The sequence below is a fragment of the Triplophysa dalaica genome, chromosome 10 (assembly GCF_015846415.1).
Source record: "Triplophysa dalaica isolate WHDGS20190420 chromosome 10, ASM1584641v1, whole genome shotgun sequence".
NCBI lineage: Eukaryota > Metazoa > Chordata > Actinopteri > Cypriniformes > Nemacheilidae > Triplophysa > Triplophysa dalaica.
Genome location: NC_079551.1, coordinates 17,137,582 through 17,160,867, shown reverse-complemented (window position 1 = coordinate 17,160,867; position 23,286 = coordinate 17,137,582). Strand labels below are relative to the sequence as shown.

The window sequence follows — 23,286 nt, the reverse complement described above, 5'->3', positions numbered from 1 at the left end:
AAAGTAATATCCATACCTAATTTATGCAACATGTCACGACCTAAAAGATTTAATGGAGCACCTGGAATAATTGAGAATTTGTGAAAAAAAATGTAATACCAGAGGCTTTAACCTCCAATGGAGGTGTCACAGCACAGCCAATGTTAGTTCCGGAAATTCCCACACAGTGAATTATTTGACATCACTCTGTGGGCATCCCTATGCTTGGTTCGGGCGCCACTGGGTTCGATATGTAGCACCCGAGTTCTCAAAAAATTGAGCCGCTGATTCTAAGGCTGCCTGTTTAGTGCTTGCTGCAAAGAATAAATCCTGTTGGCTTCCTAAACGTTCATCAAGAGTAGGCCGGAGGCTTTTCTGACAACAATCGCTTTTGGTTTGAAACATAAGCAACAATTTGGGTTTTTTTCGGGACCCTGGTCCCAAACCTTTTTCTGGTCTTTCCATACGGCATAAGCTTTCACTTAATGCATAGTTAATGAACAGCAGCTACGCTAATTATTCTCCTTCTGCCTTCGCCTCGGGATGCCCATCCGCCAGGTCCAGATGATCGACATATGACCATATGACATATAGCAGATTGTGGGCTCTCCCTCTTCCTCATGGATATTTGCTCTGTGGCTTCTGGTCGTGGTCACTGAGTGCAGCTATGACACATCAGAGGGGATCTGGTCCTCCCGGCTTAGCCTGGTTTCTCCCAAGGTTTTTTTCCTCCATTAATCAATCATTGGAGTTTGGGTTCCTCTCCACAGCAGGGCAGTGTTGGCTTGCTCACTGGGAGACTGCATTTATTTATTTATTAATTAGATATTATTAGAATGATCTTTCTTGTTCTATAAACACCATGCACTGTGCTGTGTTTTACCTTTTTTTTTTTTTATCTGTTTGCCCCTGTAAAGCTGCTTTGAAAAAATGCACATTGTGAAAAGCGCTATATAAATAAACTTGAATTGAATGTATGGATAATCCCATAATGGGTTGCCCCAACCTTCTTTCACCATGCCCTTTGCCAATTAAATTCCATGATCAGAAAATGAACCGCCCTCGGATAGGGAACCTCAATTTTCATTTTCATTTCCTCTGACCATCCTGCGAGGCTGCTAACAAACAGAAACAGTCTTGAAACAGAACTCCCCATCTTTCACTTCAATACCGGCACTGACACAAATAATACAACAAAAATAACAGCAACATAAACTTTGAAAAGTTTCCGTTCTAGGTAGCAATATATATTATATAACTCTTGTGTTCAATCGACCAACAGTTTCAACTATAGTGCATGTATCGTATTGTGATCGTGGGTGATCTATTAAATTCACCGATCACAATGTATCAACATACAGTAATAGTGATATCAATTATTTGTTTCCCAGTTTAATACAACCTAATCAATGATTATTTTTTCAGAATAAACATCAAACAGATTTTTCTTCTGAGTAACAAAGCCTATTTTTCTGAATAGCAAGGCAGCACCGCGATCCCCAAAATAGATTAGATTAGTGTAGTAGAGTAGGCGGGGCGAGACCGTGGTTCGAGTCCGGTGAGTAATTGTGAATTAGCGCCAGCTGTGCGCACACCGGCCTCGAATCACGTAGGAGATGGGAGCATATAAAAGGAACGAGTGACCGGACCGTCGAAGAGAGAGAACCGGGCCCGAACTTGTTTTACATTTGTATTTATATTTATATTTGTTGTTTATGTTATCTCGCCGGCGGTCGTCCGTGAGGGGCCGCCGGCTGTTATTATTTATATAAAAATTTTGTGTTTAATGTCTGCCGGTTCCCGCCTCCTTCCTTCCATTTTATTGAGCTTTGTTACATTGGTGCCAAACCCGGGAGGAAGGAGAGACATGCTGTCGGAGATTCCTCGCCGCCGAGTGGCCTCGCGGTGCCGGAGAGTTCGGGCAGCGCGGACGAAGGGCGTCCGCCAGTGGCTGCCCGAAGCGGTGGCTCTGGGAAACGGAAGTGCACAGTGCGGCCACCGTCAAACCTTCGGTGGAACGGCGACCTTTGCTGCCGCGCCCCTGGGTCGCGGTGGGGTGGCTTTCGTCCAAGCGGGAGCGGTGGAGTTGCCGCCGTCCGCCAGAGGCCGGAGCCTGCATCCGTCACCCGAGGGGGAGGAGCAGGGGGCGGAAGCGCCGAATGCGGCCACCGCCCGCCAGAGGCCGGAGCCTCCGTCTGTCCGCCCAAGGGGGCGGAGCAGGGGACGGGGAACCCGCCCCGACTCCCAGATTAAGGAGGAGCCACCGCCGGCCGCCAGGGGGCGGACGGTCGAGCCGTCCAACCAAAGCCCCAGGGCCACCGCAAGGCACCGCGAAAGAGTACTCCGGCTGGTTGAGGAACAAGTGGCAGCATGTCAGGGAACCGGACTATAATTTTTTTTTTTCCTCTCTCCCCTCTCTCTTTCCGGTCGCTCCGAGGGCTCCCGTCTCCGTTGTCTCGTCTCGTCGCTGCATACCCCCCACCCCACCCCCCCCGAAGGAGGGGGAGGGAGCTTGCACAGTCGCGGGGGTACCCCCGGCCTGTGAGGGGTGATGGGGGTATGTAGTAGAGTAGGCGGGGCGAGACCGTGGTTCGAGTCCGGTGAGTAATTGTGAATTAGCACCAGCTGTGCGCACACCGGCCTCGAATCACGTAGGAGATGGGAGCATATAAAAGGAACGAGCGACCGGACCGTCGAAGAGAGAGGACCGGGCCCAAACTTGTTTTACGTTTGTATTTATATTTATATTTGTTGTTTATGTTGTTTCGCCGGCGGTCGTCCGTGAGGGGCCGCCGGCTGTTATTATTTATATTAAAATTTTGTGTTTAATGTCTGCCGGTTCCCGCCTCCTTCCTTCCATTTTATTGAGCTTTGTTACAATTAGATTCAACTTTATTGTCATTACACATATACAAGTACAGTGTAACGGAATGTAGTTTAGGTCTAACCAGAAGTGCAATTAGCAAGTGCAGGATATACAGTGTGAATAAATACAGAATACAATATTAAGAAAATACTATACAATGGGCATGTACTATGAAAATATGACAGTCGGTATGTACTATGAACAATATAAACAGAAGGCTATATACTGTGAACATTAATGTACAGGTGGTTATGAACAGGTAACAATATAGACTATACAATAGTGCAAGTGACTTGAGTGTGCATTAGTTACAGACATTAGCTATTAAAGTTACAGTGCAGTAGATGAGTTGATGCGGTTATTAAAGGTACGGTGCAGTACATGAGTTAATGCAGTTATTGAAGTTATAGTGCAATACATGAGTAGATGCAGTTATACAGTTACAGTGCAGTAGATGAGTTAGTGCAGTTATTGAAGTTACAGTGCAGTAGATGCGTTAATGCAGTTATACAGTTACAGTGCAGTAGATGAGTTAGTGCAGTTATTGAAGTTACAGTGCAGTAGACGCGTTAATGCAGTTATTGAAGTTACAGTGCAGTAGATGAGTTAGTGCTATTATTGAAGTTACAGTCCAGTAGATGCGTTAATGCAGTTATTAAGGTTACAGTGCAGTAGATGAGTTAGTGCAGTTATTGAAGTTACATTGCAGTAGATGAGTTAGTGCAGTTATGGAAGTTACAGTGCAGTAGATGCGTCAATGCGGTTATTAAGGTTACAGTGCAGTGTATGAGTTAGTGCAGTTATTGAAGTTACAGTGTAGTAGATGCGTTAATGCAGTTATTAAGGTTACATTGCAGTAGATGAGTTAGTGCAGTTATTGAAGTTGCAGTGCAGTAGATGCGTTAATGCAGTTATTGAAGTTACAGTGCAGTAGACGCGTTAATGCAGTTATTGAAGTTACAGTGCAGTAGATGAGTTAGTGCTGTTATTGAAGTTACAGTCCAGTAGATGCGTTAATGCAGTTATTAAGGTTACAGTGCAGTAGATGAGTTAGTGCAGTTATTGAAGTTACAGTGCAGTAGATGCGTCAATGCGGTTATTAAGGTTACAGTGCAGTGTATGAGTTAGTGCAGTTATTGAAGTTACAGTGTAGTAGATGCGTTAATGCAGTTATTAAGGTTACATTGCAGTAGATGAGTTAGTGCAGTTATTGAAGTTGCAGTGCAGTAGATGCGTTAATGCAGTTATTGAAGTTACAGTGCAGTAGATGCGTTAATGCAGTTATTAAGGTTACAGTGCAGTAGATGAGATGACAGGCCTGCAGTCGAGTGTGAAAAGGGAGTAGAGAAAGGGGCTCAGTTCGCAGCCCTGTGGTACACCAGTGTTGAGGGTGATGGTGGTAGAGCAGATGTGGTCTAACCTAACAAGCTGAGACATGTTCGTCAGGAAGTCCATAATCCAGTTGCAGGTTGAATTGTTAATGCCTAGGTTTCCAAGTTTGATGATTAGCTTGGAAGGGATGACGGTATAGAATGCAGAGCTGAAGTCTACAAACAGCATGCGTGCATAAGTGTCCTTATTATCCAGAGCACGGAGTGCAGCGCCATGGACACCGCATCATCTGTGCTCCTGTTGCTACGGTAGGCAAATTGGTATGGGTCCAGTGTGGATGGTAAAGAGTCTTTTAGTTGTGACAGGACCAGCCGCTCAAAGCACTTCATAAAAATATATACGGTATAAAAGGAAGATGGCGTGCAGCATTCATTTACCTTTTGTTCTTCAGAGCCATCGCTCATTATTACGAAAACTAAAAGCTTAAAATCTACATTGTCGGAACTACGACATAGAGCAGTAGTTGTCCCAATCTGCAGCAACCTTCCCCTGGGCGTCTCGGTGGTTCCAGAGGTGTTAGAGAGTTTTTCCAAAAAGTCCTTTTCAGGACTGAGCCTTCTCCAGCGCGGCATGTACCGCTGTTCTCTGGGGTGCGGCCCCCATGAGGAGGGGGACGGACACGATAGCTGAATCAATTGTCTTGGCGTCCAGCATGTTGAGGCAGTTTCGTTTACACATCTTGCCCGCACTGCGGACAGATGGTCATCCAGAAGATGCGGTCACGAAATGGTGGCTGGTTCCCGGAGGAAGACAGCCACCATTTCGTATGCTACCCGGGCCGTGACGTCGGTGGCTAAGGCCCCGATGTCCGCCAGTGCTAGCGGCATTAGTGATATGAGGACCTCTGCGAGCGTAAACCCGCCAGCCAAGTGCTCACGGGCCCCTCCAACCCCGACGGTGGCAGACCGTCCGGATCCTCAGGAACGCAGTCGGTAACGATGTGAAACGAAGATGAGACGTCGCTCGCAGCATCGGAGGGAGACTTGCTGGCATCTGACCCTGACGAATCCGTGCTCCCTCCCAGGGGGTGTCAAGCTCAGGAGGAAGCAGACGGGGAGATGTCAGCCATACTAACCCTGGCAGCCGCGAGTATTGGGTTGCAGTGCACAGCACTGCCTATTCCCTAGCGCTCATGGTTGGATACGTGGTTCCTGGGGTCGGAGCGTGGTGCCAAACCGCACCCACCCCCGGTGCTATTCTTCCTGGAGGTGCATGAGGAGCTGTGTAAGACTTGTAAGACCAGGTGGAACGTGCGGTTGCGGTGCAGCTGTGCACCTTTGTCTGTTTTGGAGGACAGCAGTAGGAGAAAGCTGTCTCCAAACAGAGACTGGCGCACTGGATCGTGGATGCCGCCAGGGCGGCATACCGATCACAAGCAGAGGTGCCTCTCTGACAGACATTTGTAGAGCTGCGGGTTGGGCTACGCCCAACGACTTCACAAGGTTTTTCGACCTTCAAGTAAACCCGGTGTCAGCCCACGTCCTGCGTGGCAACTGGTAGAACTGGCATATGGCGGGGCGTATGCCTGTGAAAGCACCGTCCCCACCCTCCAGCAGGTTGGGTCAGCGTGCTATCTACCTCTCTTCTTACCCAACCACTTGGTTAAGAATAGGCATCCCATCCACCTCCCTTCTTACCCAATCACATGGCTAAGAACAGTCATTCCATCCATCACTAAGCATGCACCCCCTGGGGGTCGGCTGGTCAGAGCAGCCTTCCCCATTAGGCCGGGAGAACATATGAACTATCACAGATAGCTCTAACCGGACCTAGTGCAACCGGACGTCTGTAACACCCCCTCCGTGGGCTGTTCCGTATGATGTTTCCTCATGAGATGGTTCCCACTCCTGGTAACCCCAAGAATTCCCCCAGGTTGACCTCCACCTAGCGGTTAACTAATCAGTCCGCACACAACATTGAGAGACCGTCAGAAAGGGAACGTCTCGGTTACGTCTGTAACCTCAGTTCTCTGATGGAGGGAACGAGATGGGTACAGCCCTGACCGGTAACCTCTATAGTAGTCAGAGTTGATAGGTTCTCAAGGGCGAACCCCATCTGTCGGCTCGACACATCGACAGATGGGGTTCGCCCTTGAGAACCTATCAACTCTGACTACTATTGAGGAGGCCAATGAAAAATGCTTGTTACAGACGTAACCGAGACGTTCAAAGAGGTCTTCCCCCTTTCACGGACTGAGCCCCCAACTGTAAGATTATTACTTTTTGTCTAGGTAGAAGGTTAAAGAGTCTAGTCGATGAAACACACAAAGTTGAAGGATCCTGGAGACTAAGAATGACACAGACACAGAAGTGCAGTTCAATCAGAGTCCAACGTTTATTGAATACAGTTCCAATACTTATATTCATAAAAGAGGAAGTAAATGTCATTGAAAGCTATAATGGAAACATACCAGAACTATATTGATATTATTCACGCGAGATAGTTCCTTATTCTCAGATATTCCTAGAACTATATTAATATTATTAGCAAAAGGCAGCACGATGTTCTGAACAATCTGTTAGCTTGGTCAGCACTTAAACTCAAGTAAGGTTAGACATAACTCATGTACAATAATCATTGAAATACATTTCACACAATATGATTCGTGAACAATAATCATCACAATACATTTCACATAATATGTGGGACACAGGCAAAACCCCAATTCTCACAGTTTGTCATCACAATCAACGAATAAAAGGAATAAACGAATAAAAAATACTAGAAATAGTACCGGACACTATGATTTTACAGTACCCAAACCGTATTGGTGTATTCCTAACAAAAAAGTGGTGTACTATACTATACAACGATAACCCCGACCACACATGGCCAAAAGACAGGGGTCCGTGTGTTTGTTTGTTTGATTTGTTTTCCTAGTAATATATGACAATTATTTCAGTTAAATATGTATGCATTATTCTTCGCTTATGCTTTAAATATGAAGTTATAGAATTGGAAAGAAATAAGGTTGGAAATGCACCAATTTTTATGACTGAATTGTGAACTCGATACGGTGTGAGGGAAAGCAACCACAAAAGCAGCTTGGAGACGTTAAGCAGGAGAACAAGTGTGTATAGATCTTTAGATGAGTCATTATACGCAAACAGCGCTGTTTCCCAGACTACACCACTGGGGAAAACTATGGTTGCCATGGTTAATTTTAGTCTAGGAACTAACGCTGTACAAATTTGAGCTAATACATTCGCGGGTGTTGCTCGATCTCTTTCTCCTCATCTGATAGCTTCTGCACGCGTCTGAAGTTAATGTAAGCGTTTACATTTGTTACCTGCGTTTTGTGAGTTTGTTAAGATGTTTATTGCCTTGCTTCTGGGTCCATTGCAGGTGTTAATTTACCTGGAATTGATAAACAAGAGGTTGTTCTCATCAAATTCCCTGGTTGTCACTGTGGCGGTGACGTGGCTTAAAGGGGATTAATTGCTAGAATATTCAGATGGAAATATCGACGGGAATATTTCAGTTTATTTATTAATATATATATATATATATATATATATATATACATATTTATTAGAAATTAGGCACTACGAGAATGCTAAAAATAAATTTGGACAAGTGTAATTTCCCGACATTATTATTTATATATATTTATATAGGCTAGGCTATATGTCACAGACACATTGACTGAAGCAGTCCCTGTATTTTTCAGGATTTTTCTATTCTCCAAAGAGATCGAATACTAATAATTAAAGTCCTTTATACCTGCAACTTTATTTGTGCTTTAGAGGGATTGTTTGTACATGAATAAAGGCCGATGAAAAAATGCAAACACTACATTTCCATTCATATTTATTTGGAACATATTTTTATCCAAAGCAACTAACCAATAACATTTTATCAGTTTTGCGCTGCTAAAAGAGTTAAAAGACCGTTTCCAAAAGAAAACACCTGGTAAGATTTACAATAAAGATACATTCTAATTTATATTAAATGATAAAAAAGTCAGTTTGTTTGCAAACTCTTAAGATTACATTGTCTTGCTTCAAGCCTGTCAATAGTACTAATACAAATGGTTGTAAATAAGAAAAATAATTGGATTTCTAAGAATATGATAATTCGGAAAACCAATGGATTTTGATGAATTGGGTGGTTTCCTATGAGCCGAGCCGAGGAATAATCCTAGATCTTATAAAACCTGTTTAATATATTAAATATAATAAAATGGCTATAAAGGATTCAAACAAACATTGTAATATTTTTCAGTCAGTTCAGACACTGTAAGTCATTTGGAAGGTGTAACTGAAGCCTCTTGAAAAACTGGTTCACCTAAAAATGAAAGTTCATTATATTCCAAACCTATTTCCTGTTTTCTGTTTTCTGTCTTAATTTTTCCATGGATTTACAATTGATGAAATAAACTTAAACCATATCATAACCTCTGAAGTCATACAGACCATTATTATTGGTCTTCTTCAGCTTAATTTGAACGTCACATGCTTATGACAAGATCTTTATTGTTTAAAAGTATTGTTCAAAAGATGGAACCTGCTCTTTCTTTCTTTTTCAGCTGCGCAATTCATGTCCTATAAAAGGTTTGTCGTCAGTCTCATGGTCTTAGGAACCGGTGTGCTGATCTATTTAACACACACCCATCTACTAACAAATTGGTTGAACCTCGAGGAAGTGAACCAAAATAAGGATGCTGTTCAAAACAAAACAAGTGTAGACCTTAGGGAAGAACCAAACAAAAACCCTGCTGAGGAGAAACTAGAACCTTTTCAGAAGGAACCAGGAATGTACCATGTTGCTTACCCCCGAAATTACAAATTCATCATCGACCAGCAACATATATGTGAACAGAAAAAACCTTTCATGGTGGTTATTGTCCCAGTTCCCCCTAATAACATGGAGGTTCGCAATGCCATCAGAAAAACATGGGGTGGAGAAACGTTTTTCGGCGACAAGGTGGTCCTGGTTCTGTTTCTCCTGGGCTCACGGAGTGGAACAGATGAAGAGACTTTGCAGGATCAACTCCAGAAAGAAAACCAGCAGTACCGAGACCTACTGCAGAGTAACTTCCACGATACCTATAGGAATTTAACCATTAAAACTATGATAATGATGGAATGGCTGTTTACAAAGTGTCCTCAGGCATCTTACGCCATAAAGGTGGACGCAGACGTCCTCCTCAACATAAAAAACCTCATAGGCATGCTTGTGAATCTGAAAACACTGCAACGGAACTACATGACAGGTCTAGTGTGGTATCAAAGCTCTGTTATAAGAGACCCGTCCAACAAATTTTATCTCCCTCATGACGTATTTGCAAAAGACACATATCCTCCGTATCCTTTAGGGATGTGTTACATATTTTCTACGGATCTACCGGAGAAATTTCTACAAGAATCAAAGGAACTTGAACCTATTTATATAGAAGATGCATATCTTGGTTTGTGCCTGGAGCGTTTGGGTATCGTCCCAACCAAACCACCAAATATTGACCAGTTTGTGGTCAAACCCCCGCAGCAGTACAATCGCTGTTACTTTTCTGGACTTATAGCGGTGATGACAGAGAGCACAGATCAGCTGGTGACATATTGGACAGATATGAACACTTCTAGCGCACCCTGCTGAGGTGATATTGTGTGATATTGTGGGTGCACAATATCACACATTAAAGTAAAGCATCCCGAGACATGTGTGGGGTTGATCTCAGACAAGAGAATGGGCTCACTCACAATTTTGCCTAAAGAACACAGCCATGAACAAAGAATGGTACAAAAACCTCCTCAGAGAGCAACTTCTCCCATGATGGAGCACCTTGCCATAAGACAAAAAATGTCATAATGTCAATAAAAGGCTTTGAAACTTATGAAATGCTTGTAATTATACTTCATTTTACTATAATAACATTTGTCAAAAACATAAAAATCTCTGAAGCAGTAGACTTGGTGAAAATTAATATATGTCATTCTCAAAAAATGTGGCCACAACTGTACAACCATTTCAGTCTTCTTAGATGATATGTTACATGCATAATATAAAATGCGCTCTCATTTGTACTTCTGCTAAATGAATAATGTAAATTCAAGCTTCAAAGGCAACAAACACAGCAGAAAAAAAGCCACAGGATTATTTTTTTATTTTAATAATCTTTACCAGAGGGCGAGGTTAACATTAATGCACATTAATTATTTATGTTATATATAATAAAAAATACTAATTTATAAAACCTTAACCTAGAAACACACAACAGATTTGTGTTTGTTGTAGAGCATGTTAAATAAGCATAAATCTCTAGATTCAAAGAGCAGTCACCATTAAAGTTTCCAACGTTCAATTAATAACTATTATTAACTCTAAAAAAAGTTGACATTTCTCTCAACAATGTCAGTCACCCATCTTTCCCATTATAATTTGCATAATAAACCACCACACTATGAATCCAAGATCAAGATCATAGTCTATTACATTAATGTTTGTAGCACCCTAGTTCCTTTAAACATTTATGATGGTGATCAAGTGATTCAGGGATAAAAATCTTCAAATGTTGCATTTTTTTAATGGCTACATGTCATTGCATTGTGAAGGGGAACCATTACAGATCTCAGCCAGAATCTGATCTCCGTCTTTATAGCATGGACATAGTCAGCCACTAGAGGGAGACAAAACACAATTTTAATAGCAGTCAACTCAGCATAGAACATCTCATACTACATCCCACAATGCACTACATTCAATAGTTGTAATTACTAAAACAGGCCCTAAAACAGTTTCTGCAAACTCAAAAAATGACTTTTTCTTAACATAAACAGTTAATTTAAGATTACAAATTTATAACAAAAACAAACCTCCAACATGTTGAGCTCTACTGTTCCTGTTTTGTTCTTATCCAGTGATTGAAAGATCTCTGCACATGAGAATTTGACACATAAGTGTTTAAATATGTAAACAAACAAATGATATATGTATCAGTCTCCATTCAAACGTAACTCATTACTTACTAAACATGGCTTCCAGACGGATTATACAGCTCACAAAGTTGTCAAAGTCGACGGTGAGATTGGGTTCGCTGTAGCGAGCTACCATTACCTGGTGTAAAGCATTGTTTAATGAGAAACCTGTAGATTAAAACACAAAAACGTAAAGACAAGTTAGAAAGATGGAAAAGAGCTGCACAAGGATTATGTAAAGCTTTACTTTTACCATGCGGTTCACCATGACATTATTTTAGGAGGCGAGATCTTACCGGCTTTCTCTAAAGCTTCTCTTAACTCCATCGAGCTCATTGTGCCTGATTGATCCTTGTCATTTTTACAGAAGATGTCCTGACAGGAGATAAACCATAAAGTCTCTGCATTTTATACAGTACAGCCATTATTTTTTAAATGATCTGAACGTGGCATCACAGCAATTGACAAAAGATAAAAATCATACAACAATGAAAACACACCAGGTACATTTCGATTTTAGTCCAGATGATCTTAAATTCCAACAGGCCCAGTTTTCCAGTGCCGTCTTTCTGAGACATGAGTAAAGGATAAAATACAATAGAAATACCTCAGCTAAATAATAAACATTTATTTATAGTTGGGATATTCACAGTTATGAGCATTTGACATCCAACTGAAGGTTTGATATACTGTTCTCAGAAGTGGATTTCGGACCAAAGCTGGTAATGAAGAAAATGTTATGTTGTGTGGTGATGTAGTGATAAACGATAATATGTTAAAAGTTAAATTTAACATTTTGTTACACTTTTAGGTTTTTGTGCAGAAGGATACATCCAGCAAATTCACCATGTTGCGACAAGTATCCAAACTAAATCCATCTGTTTTGATGTCCTTACCTTTAAAAAAAATAATTTAAAGGATGAATAATGACACTATCGAATGACTCAGTACATTAAATACAATAAATATACAGCCATGTGAAAAATTGAGAGACCATTCTTTTAATCAATATTTCTAGATGTACACTCACCTAAAGGATTATTAGGAACACCTGTTCAATTTCTCATTAATGCAATTATGGTGGTGGTGTAATGGTGTGGGGGATGTTTTCTTGGCACACTTAAGGCCCCTTAGTGCCAATTGGGCATCGTTTAAATGCCACGGCCTACCTGAGTATTGTTTCTGACCATGTCCATCCCTTTATGACCACCATGAACCCATCCTCTGATGGCTACTTCCAGCAGGATAATGCACCATGTCACAAAGCTCGAATCATTTCAAATTTGTTTCTTGAACATGACAGTGAGTTCACTGTACTAAAATGGCCCCCACAGTCACCAGATCTCAACACAATAGAGCATCTTTGGGATGTGGTGGAACGGGAGCTTCGTGCATCCCACACATCTCCATCAACTGCAAGATGCTATTGACCCTATCAATATGGGCCAACATTTCTAAAGAATGCTTTCAGCACCTTGTTGAATCAATGCCACGTAGAATTAAGTTCTGAAGGCGAAAGGGGGTCGGACACAGTATTAGTATGGTGTTCCTAATAATCCTTGAGGTGAGTGTATTATGGCAACACATAGCTAAAAATAATATATTCAGAAAAAAATAAAATAATTTAAAAACGGTCTCTTAATTTTTTCTGTGGCTGAATAATCTATATACAAAATAGAATGCCAAAAATAAAAAGCAACGCATCAAAATCTAAGAGCTTACGTTTAGTTATAACCCTGTTCAGGATAGTTTTCAGCTCAAAGGCAGAAATTTCACTGTCCTTGTTGAGAAGAAAATGTTTGAATGCAGTTTACAAAAATGAATTTGAACAGAAATTGCACATTTCGATCATTATTTGTCTAATACTCACTGTCCCTGCCAGTTGTCCGAAGAGGTTTTTAAACCGACCATCAATGTCAGCCTCAGTGATTTCGATCTACAAAAATAATACTGTAGTCATAAAAACAAAACCATACATAACACACTATGAATTCAAGTTAGACACGTTTCAACATTTTACCTCTGAACCCTTGTAATCGACAGGGTCATCAAGCTCTCTATTAAAACAAACACATTTCAGTGAAAGAAGTAAACACAGGTTGACGTTAGTGTGCCCTGCAAGTAATTTATAAAGTACGGTCCGATATCCCAAAATTCCCAGATGTACTTTTGTTTTTGGAATTTCTGGAGATGAGTTTTCTAGTGTCCCACAGGGTGATATACGATTTATTCAGCTACTCACTGAAACTCTGCCTGTTTCTCAGAGAACACGCGAACACAGAAGTCTCCATCCATATTGGGTTCGAAGGTGGAGGGCACGATGATGTACTCTCCAGGGGGCAGACAGAATCGAGAGCACACCTCTCGCAAGTTGACGAAGGTCTCGGAGCGGGCCGATGCAGCGTTCCTCACGAAGAAGTTTCGATCCAGATGGACGTTCCTCTGGCCGACAAACTAGGATCGTTGAAGTATAGCAAGACAATTGAGAAAAAAAATTGAGAATAAGACCAAAATGGTAGTGGATTGTATTTCATGAGGAAAGTTGCAGTCCATACCTCATCAGGCACCTGTGGATGATAATATGGAAGATGTTTAGCAAGAGAGTCACTGAGGACAAAAAAAGTAACATCTTTTTTACTGGATGGAGCATGACTGCTCACCTCATAGATGGCGTAACCAATCGTGTGCATGTCTTCTCCCATCTTTCTCATTTTACGGCGGTTCTTCTGGACCAGACCAACAACGAAGCTGCATCCCGTCTCTGTATCAGTCGGGTCGTCGTCCTCTTCCTGCAGCTTGACCAAAAACTGAGGGTTCATCCAGAACGAGTCTGCATAAGAGTTCACAACAATCATCTTCAGGTGTCCTGAGACATGCAGCTACTATCAGACAGTATGGGATGTTTATTTATCAGGGCTGCCAAATGATTTATCGCACCCAGAAAAATAGTTTGTATTAACATAAAATATGTCTGTGTGCTGTGTGTATTCATTTTGTATTTATAAACACAAAAACATACACATGCATATATTTAGGAAATATTTAGATTTTTTTATTTATATTTACCAATAATTAAAATGAGATATTAAACGTTTCTTTTTCTTATATGTATACATGTGCATGTATGTGTTTGTATATACAAAATCATTTTGCACAGTATACTGACACATATGATGTAAACACAAACAAATTTATTATGGATGCTATTAATCGCGATTAAGCCCTAATATTTACTGAATTGCATTTCTCATTTGGAATAAAAAAATATATTCGTCAAGTAAATTACTTGGAAAGTTTCTGCAGCCACCGGCTGTGGATCCTTTTCTCCAGTTGCCGTCAAACTTAGAAAGCGACCATTTATTAACGCTTTCATCTGACAGAGCATCAGGCGTCAGGTTACAGATCTCCACCCGTGAGTAATGATGCAGGAAGTCAGAGAAAGACATCCTGAAACGCAGAACGATATCTCTATGATCCAAAGGTTGCAAATAATCGCAAACTTTGGGGTGCTAACCTGTCCAAAACATTTTCAGCTACACATAACATTTTGTTAACTTAGTGGCAAAAAAAATTGGCGACAACAGGTAATAACAGTTTTTTTTTTAATATAAAAATAATGCTAAAAATAATATATTTTTTTATATATAAGTATTGTAAATTACATTTACAATTGAAGTATAAAAAAGGACAGTTTAAAATTCTTTATTCTTAACAATTCTTTATTTAAGAACACGCAAAAAATTTGTGACCTATAATGTCTCTAATATATATTTGTGTCTATAATCTTTAATGTACATTTATCCCATCCTACAGAAATGATGTTTTTCCCAAACGCACCAAAACAAAAAAGATTTTAAAATACATTTCAAAGACTTTCAGATTACCAGAACTCTCCATCTTCTGCCTTACAGCACAATTTCCCTCGGTCACCATCGCTGACCTGATTCCATTCTGACGACCTTCAGACCAATCCCATAAAAACAAAGCAAAGGTTACATTTAAATTTACATTTAGGCATTTTGCAGACGCTTTTATCAAAAGCAAATTACATTGCTTTATCCTATACATTTTACATAGGTATTAGCAATCCCCTGGGATCGAACCCACAACCTTGCGTTATTAACGCAAAGCTCTTACCACTGAGCTACAGGAAAGGTTAACAAACTTGTCAGACTTGCAGGACAAAACATTATCAACATATTAACTTTACTTAACCTGACATACCACTGTATGCCAGAATGTGCACCGAATCCAATCAAAACAAAGCTAATAGATCTATAAAACGTTTTAAAGGTACAGTAACAGAAATATGCCATAAAAATGAGGCAAATCTTTTAACCGTTGTAGGATATGACCTTCATATTAAGTCAAGCATAAAAAACGATGTGCGTAAAGGGTGAGGTTATTTTGTTGTGAAATGAGGAAGAGGTTCTTCGAGTTGGTTCCAGGTAGGTGTTAACTGCTTGACGGGGAGAGATGCAGAAACTGTCCTCCCTACACCTGGGGGAATATGGGCGTAAACAGAATCCCCATAGCAACACGGGACACCCAGACAACACGTTGGAAAGAGCGGGGGTGGATATGGATATTTTCCGTAACGCCGCCCAAGCTACCGCATGATTTAAATGTAATGTTTGACACATCCTGGATAGTAAAAATAACATATATGTGAATGCTGCTGTGCAGACAGAAGAACACAGGGTTACCCACCCATCACTCCACGGGCCAGTCCATTCCACCTGTCCCCAGGGATTCCTAATTCGAATCAGTTTGGTTGGTTCACCGCTATACTCCACCTTTGCAAACATCAAGTAATGTGTGTTTAATAGTGGATCATTCTTACACCTCAATAATGAAATTCATTTAAATGTAAAGTCAACACAGACCTCTTCAGCTCCTGTAAGGGAGTAGGCGTGTCCTTTAACTAACTTCTGTCCGGTTACGGCTTCTGAGTCAGAAGAGCTTGTGATCTAAAGCAAACCGAAACAAGCCACAAATTAAAAAAACACAATAACATAACACAACCAGTAACACACAAACACACAGTTTGCTGACACCAAACACAATGTTTTTTTCCCATGACTGCATAAAAAGAGTTATTTTTCCTTTGCTCGGGTTACAATTTCCATAAAAATCCTCGATTTAATAAGCTTAAACAAGATTCCGTCACTGTTGCCGTTTTGTGTTTTGGGAAATGTAATACAATCCCTTTTGGGTTTTGACATCATCGATGGCTTTGTCTTTTTCATTTGTTGTTTATCTTAAACGAGAAAGTTCAAAGATTTAGCGTCACCACGAAAAAAAAAGAATTGAGTCTTTTTTTCATATCGTGGCATAAATCAGAGTAAAACAGCTTCTGAAATTAGACAAAAATGTAGGGCGGGACTTAAATTTTGTCTGTCGAAAACTAATTGGATCGTTGGAAAAAATATATGCAGATTTGAATGCTAGTTTGAAGTCAGTCAGTCGTTGAAGCCCGCCCTCATGCCATCACACGTGATTGTAAGTGAAGAGAGTTCGTTTCGAAGGGGGAGGAGCATTTTTTACTAAAGATTATGAGGACAAATTATTTCAATTTGTGTTTCACTCCCATCTACAGCCACCCTCCCGTTTTGTTATTTCTTACATATTTCCATTTTTTCTCCCGTAAAACTCCTGTATTTCCCTTCCTTCTACCGTGAAACTCCTGGAAACGCGACCGTGAAAAGACTGACCAACGAAAGCGACGGAAAGGCGTATGTGACCAGCCTGGTAACCCCATGAACGCGATGCCGTGTCTCCCGGATTTTGGTACCCAAATGTTGACAGCTATGGATAAGTCATTCATAAAAAACACAACAATATTCAATAAAAAATGTAAGTTGTCAATTTCACGGTGGTTAAAAATAAACAAAAATACGTTTTTTACCTAGCAAATGATTTTTTTTGCAAATGAAATAATATAAAACATAAACTTAATTAACAATTTATTAAGCCGTTGGATGGATTTTGTGCGAAATGTCAAATACATACAAGTAACCTGCAATTGTATGTTTCAAACAGAGATGGCGATGTAGAGGTAAAACATTTTTAAATCTCTTTACATCTATGTATTACTTTTGGTATCTAGAATGTCAACTTTCTTGATGTGAGGTTAAAGCATTGTTTATATATTATTGGCACTTGAATTCACGTTGCTCAGGTGACTTTTCACTCATGACATTGCTGTACACATAGCTATTGAATTTGCTACACCTTCCATCAGTGAACTGAGACATGCACACAAACACAACATTGACATTTCTCACATCTATCGAGCAGCCAAGCAGCGAGCCCCAGCTTAGAGCTTTCTGGATGACTTTGAAGAGGTTTGGACTCGCTTTTGACAATTCGTGGACTTCAGCGATGCCTCCAGTAAAATCCTCAAAACCCTCAGTAGTGGATCCGCCAGACAGAGCTTCATAACAGCCATTCAGCCTGAATACGAAAAGGTTTACGAGTGTCATTACTTCAGCGATAGACTGAACACCCTAAACAAGACTAAACCTAAGGTAACACTAAGGTTAAATCGTTAGATTTATGAATGGAAGTCAGGTTTGAGCATCCCTTAACTTGGACTACTTCTCTGAATATACACACTTTGCGTAAGCTTTCTCCAGCAGGGCGCTCCAGAACTCTGAACCCTCAGCCGAGTGAACAAACAGCAGCTCTCCATTCCTGGTAGGCAGACGGTCATCGATGACAACATCCACCCAATCGCCAAACTGCCAGAACTGAAAACAAGAGCCATATATAAACATCCTTTAAAACCCATTGATGCTACAGGTATGAATTTCTGAAGGGTGAACTGTGATGGTAAATCGTAATACTGTTTAACTGGTCGGTTGGTGGTTTACCTGGAAGTGAAATATTCCAGCATATTCCTCATCGAAACTCTGACCAGGTGGCACCACACGGGCAAACACGTCCTGGTTCAGGGTTAAAGAAGCAATGGCAGCTAGAAGCCAACAGTCACCTGAAAAAACAGAAGGAAGTCTTCACATGGTGTTGAAGAAACACAGGGGAAAAACCTGATTTACTCAATAGCTGCGCTTATTGTTATCTGTTAAAGGGACAGTTAACCCCAAAATGGAAATTCTTTACTCATCCTCATTTGAACCATTGAATACCTGTACGACTTTCTTTCTTCTGCAGAACACCAAAGAAGAAATTTTGAAGATTGTTGGTGGCCAAACACCATTGACCCCCATTGACTTCCATAATATGAACACAAACCACAGAGACAATTCTCATAATATCTTCTTTTGTTGTCCACAGCAGAAAGAACGACGTTTTGAGAAGTGAATGAATGATGACACAATTTTCATTTTTGGGCGAACAGTTCAGCAATGACATGCAAAAACAATGCAATCTAACTGGCATTTTATTGGTGCATTAGGATTTCACATACAGGCTATTTAACATTAATAAAAGGAAGGAAAATGCTTTCCATGTCTTCTATTGTTACCGCCCGATTTGTTCATCATGTTTTACAAACTGACAGAACCTACATTCCTACTGACCTAACCTTTAACTGTCATGCTTTTAGACACCACCTGTCCAATTATTCTTTGTATTACTTGACACTAGCTGAAACGATCAATCAGATTCAGAATAATTCAGGGTATGTAAAAATAAATAAACGTTTAAATAAAAAGAGTTGCAAATCCGTCAGACGACTTTTCGTACAAGTAGTTCACCCTGTCCTCTTTCTGTCACTTTCTTGTCATTTCAAACATGTATGACTTTCTTTCTTCCCCATAACACCAAAGAAGATACTTTGAAGAATGTTGTTTACTGCTCCCGTCTCACTTGCATGGGTTTTGTGTCCATACCATAGAAGTGAATGGGGGGCTGTGCTGTTCGGTTACCAACATTTAAAAAAATATCTTGTTCTGCAGAAGAAAGTCATACTACTAAAGGCACTACTCCTTTAAATTAGCATTTTTCATCAGGCTCCTACATTTGCTTTCAGCAATATCAGATAGTTTAGAGTGGGCAGACAGGGGTATTTACATTTACGCACTTGGCAGATACTTTTATCCAAAGCTTACATTGCATTATCCATACATTTTGTTTTCTAAGTATGTGCAATCCCCTGGGATCGAACCCACGACCTTGGCGTTGCCATGCTCTTTTTAGCGGGTTTGAAGTTGAAATTATTTGAGTAAAGTATACAATGTGTGGAGAGCATTTACTCAACATCACAAGCCTATTTTAGAAGGAGGTGGCTAATAGAGGGTTTTGCATCTGAACTCTTCATCTATTTCTCTCTTCATCTATTTTATATCATATATGTGAGATGGTGGTCTAGTGGGTTAAACAACTGAACTGGTAAATCAAAAGGTTGCTGGTTCGATCCCAGCATCCACCACCAGTGTGTCCTTGAGCAAGACACTTTACTCCACGTTGCTCCAGGGGGTTTGTCCCTGTAATAAGTGCACTGTAAATCGCTTTGGATAGAAGCGTCTGTCAAATGACTAAATGTAAATGTAAAATGTAAATATATAAAAATAAATATATACATGCAAATATCTCCTAAATATACATGTGCATGTGAATGTGTTTAAAAATACAAAGTAAATGTGCATAGTGCACAGACATATATTGTGTAAACTCAAACTTTTATTCTGGATGCAATTAATCTTCTTTAATGGTTTAGGAGCCCTACTTTACATAATTTAACTTTACAGTTCAGGCTGTATAGGAAACATTAAAGTTATTGTAAAGTGATTGACAGGGCTGCTTGTTTGTCCTCTGAGCTCAGGTCACAAAAACATCTAGCATCACGGTAACTTGGTAAAATATTGTTACTATGGTTACACACTCACCCGCCCAGCAGGATATGTTTGCATGAGACGGTGACTTGTGATGCACAAGTGAATAGAGTGCATCAATATTTGATTTGTGTGAAGTAAAGCTGGTTTAACAGGACGTGTGTATGTGTACAAGCGGGATTCAGACCAGCACAACTATAGACGAGATGTCCTAAGACAACTTTTTAACACAATGTACAGGTTATAGTGAAAAGTATAGTTCACACAAAAATGTAAATTCTTCAGCATTTATTTCCCCTCATGTCATTCCAAACCTGCATGACTTTCTTTCTTCTGCTGAACACAAAACAAGATATTTTAAAAGAATATTGGCAACCAAACAACACCGACCCCCCATTGACTTCTATTGTATGGACACAAAACCACTGAGACATTTCTCTAGCTATCTTCCTTTGTGTTTCACAGAAGAAAGAGTCATAAGCAGGCTCAGAAATTTTCAATGCAATATTTAGTGTCGTGTATTCAAAGTTTCAAGTGTTGGTGTAATTTTAACAGGATGCATTGCAGTTAACCTAACTGCAATGGTAGACAAATAGGTTAGGAATACAGAGGTCGAAAAGAATACATCAAACGGTTTGTTTCTGCTGTTCTTTTTGTACAAATCTGTTATTTGTCTTCCCATCAGACAAAGAAACTCCCTAAACCAGAAAAACTGCTCACTTCTCAATGTGATTTTAACGGATGACTTACATCTAAGAGACTGTCATTCAATGCCACTCTTTTGTTATCATTTATAAAGCTCCATGGTTAGCCTGCTAAACAATAGACTTGTACTGCAGCGACACGCTGTTTTGACTCACCCAGAGCACCCTGACAGATGTCTGTTCTGCTCGCACCTCCACTTATGAATGTTGGACTGGACGTCAGATCCTGTATCACAAAACACACATTCCAAAAATATGAATCGCAGGTGAATCACTGCAACAGATTTTTAATACAGTTTATATAGAGAGAGATGTTTTGCTTTTCTAGGACAGTGAAGAGTAGACAGGAGAACAAGGAGAAAGGGGCGGGACATGACCCCGGTCGGACTTAAAGCATGTGCCTCGATGATCCTTAACATTATAATAAAACTTATTTTATATATCTGGACAATTTCTCATCCTGTCAACGAGTTTGACGTTTTCAGCAGCAACAATATAAAGCAGAGCCATTAAAAGAGAGTCGCGACAACAGATATTAAAATTTTTTGCGCGTCACGTGATTCGTGAATCAGATAGTTCCAGGAAGTTATGCTTTCTTTTCAAACACATTATTTCTTTCATTTTTACATATTTATATTAAATGATATTCAAAAAGCTGTTTCACTCGGATACACGTCACTATATGACAAAGAAGTCAATCGAAACTTCCATTTCATGGTGACTTTAAAGTCTCGCCAGTTATTTGAAATGTATCGATGATTGGCGGGCCGCTTAGTGCCTTCACATTGAAGGTCTGGAACTGCTTCGCTGCTTTCTTTGGTCAAGGCCCGCCCAAGAGACCATATAACTGAGAGGTAAAGGTACCAATCGCGTTTCGTTTTGTGCCTCGAAATGTTTAGCGCTGTGTAATGTCCCCGCAGTAATAGACTGGTGTACATTCACGAACGTATCAAAAAGTAACAGCAACAAAATGAATAGTTGCCGTGTACCTCACATACTTTTAAGAACCAAGCGTTTAGTCAATCGTGATGAACTCTTATATCAACCGTTGTGAACACGACATCTGACTTCTAGATCAGACGGATTCGTGTTGTTTCCAGACGGACCGTTAAAGGACGCCACACACACGTCTGCCAAAGATCCTGTGAAAGTCAACCAATCAGATGACGACTTGGAACGTGCTGAAGTGTTTCCAGAAAACCGTGCCTTCTGCATCAGACCGCCAACGGCCCGTGGGCGTGACATCTGATGCTGAGATTACTTTGTTGACTAGCCCTGAATAAAACCAGTCTTTTGGATATTCTACCTACCCAGATCATTTCCTGGCCTGAATAAAAAACAGACTGTATAATTTTACAATAAAGATTGTATAACTTGTTTGAGTATGTCTACGCATCAGAACTGCAGACATTAAGTGTTTTGGATTCAACTGACGTCATTCTCTGTGAACACAACAGTAAGCATCGATAATAGCAGCTGTAGGATCACATTCACTCACTCTAATAGCCTCTAAAAGTGCATGTGGTGAGCAGTAATGCATTTCAGGGTTGGCAGAGCAAACGCGAGGAATCTTAATGATAGGTCGTGCACTCGGAGCAAGCGTGTCATCACTTTCTCGTTTGTCTGGTTTAAGATGCAGTTTGTCGAGATTAGACTAACATGTACAGGCTTAACGTTGCCATTATTAGTTTAAATGTTTGCTGTTCTTTATTTACAACGTTTAAATAAACTGTCGTGTGGATGGAAGGGTAGGTTTTGTTTCGATGACAGTTAGGTTGTAGCCTAAATATGTTTGTCATAATGGTGAATCTAACGTAAGTGTGGTTAAGCAAGTCAAAATATAATATTTTAAAAAGACAATGCATAAGACACATATGTGCATCTTAGAAAATATGTTTTTATTGGTGCAAGGTATGAAATGACTTCCTGAAACACAATCACGGTGTATCCACTGTTCCTTTGTTAAAGCACAAAATTGTGTTGTTTCCTAAACTATAAAAATATTCAATGGCCTCTGATTAATAACAAAAATAAAGTCAAGGTCAAGTTCTTATCCTGGTTTGTGCAACGTGAAATATTGAAATGATGGGTGTGAACACTTCCACCATGCAAATAAGGATGATGCCAGTGTAACAAACAATAAAGAACGACACTGTTACACCGACCATCATACTTTCTTTTATTTATCTATAGTATCATTTTAAACATGAATTTTCAGGTAGGTTAATAACTGTGTATTAGTTTGCATTTGATTTTATTGAGGCCAAGCGGCGTAATTATATGAGATATTATGTGCACGTAACAATGACATATTTATTAAATAAGCGCAATGTAGGCAAATACCCACCTTGGGTCGCAGCCATTTCAGACCGCGCACTTTAGATGAATTTGGTCCCAGTTCGTTGAAGCCGAGCGCGGATGGATTGGCTTCATAAGTGTCGTCCTCGAATAATCGACCGCATCCCAGACACTCGCGCTTCAACGCTTCATAGTCCTGATTGAGGAACTTCGCCGCTTGAGCGTTGGTGCCGATACCCGCCGCGCGCGCCCGGTTCTGCTGGAGTGTTGCCGCGATCCCTGACATCTCTGCGCGTCCGTATCCGTAAACAAACTGTGAGCGCACCTGAGCGGCCCGA

At 40.5% G+C, this 23,286-nt stretch overlaps 2 protein-coding genes across 2 annotated transcripts; one reads left to right on the top strand and one right to left on the bottom strand.

Annotated features, from left to right (window-relative positions):
* The first annotated feature begins 7,385 nt into the window (after window positions 1-7,385).
* On the top strand, window positions 7,386-9,832 carry LOC130430485 (beta-1,3-galactosyltransferase 1-like). Its single transcript, XM_056759599.1, has 2 exons — window positions 7,386-7,505; window positions 8,766-9,832. Exon 2 carries the CDS (start codon window positions 8,777-8,779, stop codon window positions 9,830-9,832), a length of 1,056 nt encoding a protein of 351 aa, XP_056615577.1. The 5' UTR covers window positions 7,386-7,505; window positions 8,766-8,776.
* Window positions 9,833-10,323: 491 nt separating this feature from the next.
* On the bottom strand, window positions 10,324-23,272 carry capn2l (calpain 2, (m/II) large subunit, like). Its single transcript, XM_056759169.1, has 21 exons — window positions 22,998-23,272; window positions 20,807-20,876; window positions 18,027-18,145; window positions 17,770-17,903; window positions 17,439-17,607; window positions 16,038-16,121; window positions 15,862-15,947; window positions 15,036-15,110; window positions 14,438-14,598; window positions 13,812-13,981; window positions 13,707-13,718; window positions 13,394-13,605; window positions 13,172-13,208; window positions 13,022-13,087; window positions 12,874-12,931; window positions 11,983-12,047; window positions 11,652-11,720; window positions 11,448-11,526; window positions 11,203-11,319; window positions 11,050-11,108; window positions 10,324-10,853 (listed from the first exon to the last, which is right to left on the bottom strand). Exons 1-21 carry the CDS (start codon window positions 23,232-23,234, stop codon window positions 10,830-10,832), a joined length of 2,103 nt encoding a protein of 700 aa, XP_056615147.1. The 5' UTR covers window positions 23,235-23,272; the 3' UTR covers window positions 10,324-10,829.
* Between the last annotated feature and the right edge of the window lie 14 nt (window positions 23,273-23,286).